Source organism: Rattus norvegicus, chromosome 2 (assembly GCF_036323735.1).
Source record: "Rattus norvegicus strain BN/NHsdMcwi chromosome 2, GRCr8, whole genome shotgun sequence".
NCBI lineage: Eukaryota > Metazoa > Chordata > Mammalia > Rodentia > Muridae > Rattus > Rattus norvegicus.
In genome coordinates, this window is record NC_086020.1 from 80,635,266 (window position 1) to 80,642,643 (window position 7,378).

The 7,378-nt window shown below is 42.9% G+C and overlaps 1 protein-coding gene across 1 annotated transcript; it reads left to right on the forward strand.

Annotated features, from left to right (window-relative positions):
• Positions 1-5,516: 5,516 nt before the first annotated feature.
• Positions 5,517-6,896, forward strand: Krt18l1 (keratin 18 like 1). Its single transcript, XM_039103300.2, has one exon. It carries the CDS (start codon positions 5,557-5,559, stop codon positions 6,298-6,300), a length of 744 nt encoding a protein of 247 aa, XP_038959228.1. The 5' UTR covers positions 5,517-5,556; the 3' UTR covers positions 6,301-6,896.
• Positions 6,897-7,378: the final 482 nt, after the last annotated feature.

The window sequence follows — 7,378 nt, forward strand, 5'->3', positions numbered from 1 at the left end:
TAAAAAAAGAGATACCCATAGGCATACAAGAAGCCTACAGAACTCCAAATAGATTGGACCAGAAAAGAAACACCTCCCGTCACATAATAGTCAAAACACCAAACACACAAAATAAAGAAAGAATATTAAAAGCAGTAAGGGAAAAAGGTCAAGTAACATATAAAGGCAGACCTATCAGAATCACACCAGACTTCTCGCCAGAAACTATGAAGGCCAGAAGATCCTGGACTGATGTCATACAGACCCTAAGAGAACACAAATGCCAGCCCAGGTTACTGTATCCTGCAAAACTCTCAATTAACATAGATGGAGAAACCAAGATATTCCACGACAAAACTAAATTTATACAATATCTTTCTACAAATCCAGCACTACAAAGTATAATAAATGGTAAAGCCCAACATAAGGAGGCAAGCTATACCCTAGAAGAAGCAAGAAACTAATCGTCTTGGCAACAAAACAAAGAGAAGAAAAGCACACAAACATAACCTCACATCCAAATATGAATATAACGGGAAGCAATAATCACTATTCCTTAATATCTCTCAACATCAATGGCCTCAACTCCCCAATAAAAAGACATAGATTAACAAACTGGATACGCAACGAGGACCCTGCATTCTGCTGCCTACAGGAAACACACCTCAGAGAAAAGACAGACACTACCTCAGAGTGAAAGGCTGGAAAAAAACTTTCCAAGCAAATGGTTGGAAGAAGCAAGCTGGAGTAGCCATTCTAATATCAAATAAAATCAATTTTCAACTAAAAGTCATCAAAAAAGATAAGGAAGGACACTTCATATTCATCAAAGGAAAAATCCACCAAGATGAACTCTCAATCCTAAATATCTATGCCCCAAATACAAGGGCACCTACATATGTAAAAGAAACCTTACTAAAGCTCAAAACACACATTGCTCCTCACACAATGATAGTAGGAGATTTCAACACCCCACTCTCATCAATGGACAGATCATGGAAACAGAAATTAAACAGAGAGGTAGACAGACTAAGAGAAGTCATGAGCCAAATGGACTTAACAGATATTTATAGAACCTTCTATCCTAAAGCAAAAGGATATACCTTCTTCTCAGCTCCTCATGGTACTTTCTCCAAAATTGACCATATAACTGGTCAAAAAACGGGCCTCAACAGGTACAGAAAGATAGAAATAATCCCATGCGTGCTATCGGACCACCACGGCCTAAAACTGGTCTTCAATAACAATAAGGGAAGAATGCCCACATATACGTGGAAATTGAACAATGCTCTACTCAATGATAACCTGGTCAAGGAAGAAATAAAGAAAGAAATTAAAGACTTTTTAGAATTTAATGAAAATGAAGGTACAACATACCCAAACTTATGGGACACAATGAAAGCTGTGCTAAGAGGAAAACTCATAGTGCTGAGTGCCTGCAGAAAGAAACAGGAAAGAGCATATGTCAGCAGCTTGACAGCACACCTAAAAGCTCAAGAACAAAAAGAAGCAAATACACCCAGGAGGAGGAGAAGGCAGGCAATAATCAAACTCAGAGCTGAAATCAACCAAGTAGAAACAAAAAGGACCATAGAAAGAATCAACAGAACCAAAAGTTGGTTCTTTGAGAAAATCAACAAGATAGATAAACCCTTAGCCAGACTAATGAGAGGACACAGAGAGTGTGTCCAAATTAACAAAATCAGAAATGAAAAGGGAGACATAACTACAGATTCAGAGGAAATTCAAAAAATCATCAGATCTTACTATAAAAGCCTATATTCAACAAAGCTTGAAAATCTGCAGGAAATGGACAATTTCCTAGACAGATACCAGGTACTGAAGTTAAATCAGGAACAGATAAACCAGTTAAACAACCTCATAACTCCTAAGGAAATAGAAGCAGTCATTAAAGGTCTCCCAACCAAAAAGAGCCCAGGTCCAGACGGGTTTAGTGCAGAATTCTATCAGACCTTCATAGAAGACCTCATACCAATATTATCCAAACTATTCCACAAAATTGAAACAGATGGATTACTCCCGAATTCCTTCTATGAAGCCACAATTACTCTTATACCTAAACCACACAAAGACCCAACAAAGAAAGAGAACTTCAGACCAATTTCCCTTATGAATATCGACGCAAAAATACTCAATAAAATTCTGGCAAACCGAATCCAAGAGCACATCAAAACAATCATCCACCATAGTCAAGTAGGCTTCATCCCATGCATTCAGGAATGGTTTAATATACGGAAAACCATCAACGTGATCCATTATATAAACAAACTGAAAGAACAAAACCACATGATCATTTCATTAGATGCTGAGAAAGCATTTGACAAAATTCAACACCCCTTCATGATAAAAGTCCTGGAAAGAATAGGAATTTAAGGCCCATACCTAAACATAGTAAAAGTCATATACAGCAAACCAGTTGCTAACATTAAACTAAATGGAGAAAAACTTGAAGCAATCCCACTAAAATCAGGGACTAGACAAGGCTGCCCACTCTCTCCCTACTTTTCAATATAGTTCTTGAAGTTCTAGCCAGAGCAATCAGACAACAAAAAGAGGTCAAAGGGATACAGATCGGAAAAGAAGAAGTCAAAATATCACTATTTGCAGATGATATGATAGTATATTTAAGTGATCCCAAAAGTTCCACCAGAGAACTACTAAAGCTAATAAACAACTTCAGCAAAGTGGCTGGGTATAAAATTAACTCAAATAAATCAGTAGCCTTCCTCTACACAAAAGAGAAGGAAGCCGAGAAAGAAATTAGGGAGACGACACCCTTCATAATAGACCCAAATAATATAAAGTACCTCGGTGTGACTTTAACCAAGCAAGTAAAAGATCTGTACAATAAGAACTTCAAGACAATGAAGAAGGAAATTGAAGAAGACCTCAGAAAATGGAAAGATCTCTCATGCTCATGGATTGGCAGGATTAATATTGTAGAAATAGCCATTTTACCAAAAGCGATCTACAGATTCAATGCAATCCCCATCAAAATACCAATCCAATTCTTCAAAGAGTTAGACAGAACAATTTGCAAATTCATCTGGAATAACAAAAAACCCAGGATAGCTAAAGCTATCCTCAACAATAAAAGGACTTCAGGGGGAATCACTATCCCTGAACTCAAGCAGTATTACAGAGCAATATTGATAAAAACTGCATGGTATTGGTACAGAGACAGACAGATAGACCAATGGAATAGAATTGAAGACCCAGAAATGAACCCACACACCTATGGTCACTTGATTTTTGACAAAGGAGCCAAAACCATCCAATGGAAAAAAGATAGCATTTTCAGCAAATGGTGCTGGTTCAACTGGAGGTCAATATGTAGAAGAATACAGATCGATCCATGCTTATCACCCTGTACAAAGCTTAAGTCCAAGTGGATCAAGGACTTCCACATCAAACCAGACACACTCAAACTAATAGAAGAAAAACTAGGGAAGCATCTGGAACACATGGGCACTGGAAAAAATTTCCTGAAGAAAACACCAATGACTTACGCTCTAAAATCAAGAATCGACAAATGGCATCTCATAAAACTGCAAAGCTTCTGTAAGGCAAAGGACACTGTGGTTAGGACAAAACGGCAACCAACAGATTGGGAAAAGATCTTTACCAATCCTACAACAGATAGAGGCCTTATATCCAAAATATACAAAGAACTCAAGAAGTTAGACCGCAGGGAGACAAATAACTCTATTAAAAAATGGGGTTCAGAGCTAAACAAACAATTCACAGCTGAGGAATGCCGAATGGCTGAGAAACACCTAAAGAAATGTTCAACATCTTTAGTCATAAAGGAAATGCAAATCAAAACAACCCTGAGATTTCACCTCACACCAGTGAGAATGGCTAAGATCAAAAACTCAGGTGACAGCAAATGCTGGCGAGGATGTGGAGAAAGAGGAACACTCCTCCATTGTTGGTGGGGTTGCAGATTGGTACCACCATTCTGGAAATCAGTCTGGAGGTTCCTCAGAAAATTGGACATTGAACTGCCTGAGGATCCAGCTATACCTCTCTTGGGCATATACCCAAAAGATGCCCCAACATATAAAAAAGACACGTGCTCCACTATGTTCATCGCAGCCCTATTTATAATAGCCAGAAGCTGGAAAGAACCCAGATGCCCTTCAACAGAGGAATGGATACAGAAAATGTGGTACATCTACACAATGGAATATTACTCAGCTATCAAAATCAATGACTTTATGAAATTCCTAGGCAAATGGTTGGAACTGGAAAATATCATCCTGAGTGAGCTAACCCAATCACAGAAAGACACACATGGTATGCACTCATTGATAAGTGGGTATGAGCCCAAATGCTTGAATTACCCTAGACGCCTAGAACAAATGAAACTCAAGACAGATGAGCAAAATGTGAATGCTTCACTCCTTCTTTAAAAGGGTAACAAGAATACCCTTGGCAGGGAAGAGAGAGGCAAAGATTAAAACAGAGACTGAAGGAACACCCATTCAGAGCCTGCCCCACATGTGGCCCATACATATACAGCCACCCAATTAGAGAAGATGGATGAAGCAAAGAAGTGCAGGCCGACAGGAGCCGGATGTAGATCGCTCCTGAGAGACACAGCCAGAATACAGCAAACACAGAGGCGAATGCCAGCAGCAAACCACTGAACTGAGAATAGGACCCCCGTTGAAGGAATAAGAGAAAGAACTGGAAGAGCTTGAAGGGGCTCGAGACCCCATATGAACAACAATGCGAAGCAACCAGAGCTTTCAGGGACTAAGCCACTACCTAAAGACTATACATGGACTGACCCTGGACTCTGACCTCATAGGTAGCAATGAATATCCTAGTAAGAGCACCAGTGGAAGGGGAAGCCCTGGGTCCTGCTAAGACTGAACCCCCAGTGAACTAGACTGTTGGGGGAAGGCGACAATGGGGGGAGGGTGGGGAGGGGAACACCCATAAGGAAGGGGAGTGGGGAGGGGGATGTTTGCCCGGAAACCGGGAAAGGGAATAACACTCGAAATGTATATAAGAAATACTCAAGTTAATAAAAAAAAAGGTCTAAACTGTCAAAAAAAAAAAAAAAAAAAAAAAAGAAGAGGAGCAAACTTGTACTCCTCATCCTAAGAAGAGCTTGTGTTTCTTTAGTCCCTGAGCTTTAGTGTTCTCAGAGGTCAGAATATCAGAGTATCTGAGAACTTGTCAGGAACAGGAAGATCTAAGAAGAAATCCTTGGGACTCTGGTTTAGATGTCAGGTCCAAGAGTGTGCATCTCGGATTCATACCCCCTAGGTGACTCTGAAGTTGGTGGTCAAGCATCTCTCCTCCAGAAGACAGAAGCCTGAGCTGGGGTTGCAGCAGACAATGCCATCAGCCCAACAGAAGCTCACGGCAAGATTAACTCTTCCTAAGGCTTTCAAGCTCTTACTTGGTTTAGAATCTGCCATCCCTGAAGATTAGTTGTGTGCCATTGAACTGTCCTGTCAGGAATCTCCATTAATAAAAAAACTTTTGACCGCAGCGGAACTCCAATCCTGGTCTCTCGCTTCACTCTCCTCTCCAGACAAGATGAGCTTCACCACCTGCTCCACCACCTTCTCTACCAACTACCGGTCCCTGGGCTCTGTGAGGACTCCCAGCCAGCGGGTCCGGCCTGCCAGCAGCGCCGCCAGCGTCTATGCAGGTGCTGGGGGCTCAGGGTCCCGGATATCCGTGTCCCGCTCTGTCTGGGGTGGTTCCGTGGGGTCCGCAGGCCTGGCGGGAATGGGTGGGGTCCAGACTGAGAAGGAGACCATGCAAGACCTGAACGACCGCCTGGAGAGCTACCTAGACAAGGTGAAGAACCTGGAAACTGAGAACAGGAGACTAGAGAGCAAAATCCGGGAATATCTGGAGAAAAGGGGTCCCCAGGGCGTCAGAGACTGGGGCCACTACTTCAAGACCATCGAAGATCTGAGAGCTCAGATCTTTGCGAATTCTGTGGACAATGCCCGCACCGACCTGCAGATCGACAATGCCCGTCTTGCCGCTGATGACTTTAGAGTCAAGTATGAGACAGAATTGGCCATGGGCCAGTCTGTGGAGAGTGACATTCATGGACTCCGCAAGGTGGTGGATGACACCAACATCACAAGGTTGCAGCTGGAGACAGAAATCAAAGCGCTCAAGGAGGAGCTGCTGTTCATGAAGAAGAATCATGAGGAGGAAGTCCAAGGCCTGGAAGCTCAGATTGCCAGTTCTGGGTTGACTGTGGAAGTGGATGCTCCCAAATCTCAGGACCTCAGCAAGATCATGGCGGACATCCGCGCCTAGTATGAACAGCTGGCTCAGAAGAGCCGTAAGGAACTGGACAAGTACTGGTCTCAGCAGATTGAGGAGAGTACCACGATAGTCACCACCAAGTCTGCCGAAATCAGGGACGCTGAGACCACACTCTTGGAGCTGAGACGCACCCTCCAGACCTTGGAGATTGACCTGGACTCGATGAAAAACCAGAACATCAACTTGGAGAACAACCTCGGGGAAGTGGAGGCCAGATACAGGGCGCAGATGGAGCAACTCAATGGGGTCCTTCTGCATCTGGAATCAGAGCTGGCACAAACTCGGGCAGAAGGACAGCGCCAGACCCAGGAATATGAAGCCCTGTTGAACATCAAGGTCAAGCTTGAGGCGGAGATTGCCGCCTACCGCCGCTTGCTGGAGGATGGGGATGATTTCAGTCTCAACGACGCCCTGGACTCCAGCAACTCCATGCAAACTGTCCAGAGGACAACTACCCGTAAGGTCGTGGATGGCAAAGTGGTGTCCGAGACCAATGATACCAGAGTTCTGAGGCACTAAGGCTCAGAAGAAGGGAACCCCCTGGGACTGAGGGACCAATAAAAGTTGAGAATTCACTGGAAAAAAAACTTTTAAGCATGACAGGCCACTCCTCAGGCAGCCTGGTACCTTTATGCATAATCAGTAAAATGTGCTGTGTGACTTTTCCTGGGGAGACACGAATAAACATCTGCTCACCTAAGGTAGGGCACTGATTACAAATCAAAAAAGTGATTTCCCCCAAGGAGGGCACAAGAGATTCACTTTCCTGCCTCTGAATCAATTGCGGGTAATCAGCAGTGATACAATGTAGTTAACTCAGAGCAAATCAGAGTCCACAATTAGTCTATTACAATTACTTATAGGAACTTGGGTAACACCAAAGGTCCACTTTGTCCTGAGCAAATAACTTATGAAACTTCAACACAGGGATGTAGGCTTAGATTTTTCAAAACCTACTGTAATTATGGTTCTTTAACTCTTCAACCTCCCCCTCTAGCCCACCAGAGGTAGGGGAAAAGAAAGGTTAATAGGAAATGGGTGTTGGGGACCTGCTAGGAAATAGTTCTTC

What these genes read in the sequence shown, in the direction of transcription:
- Krt18l1 (XM_039103300.2), top strand. Translation starts at nt 5,557, where the DNA reads ATGAGCTTCACCACCTGCTCCACCACCTTCTCTACCAACTACCGGTCC.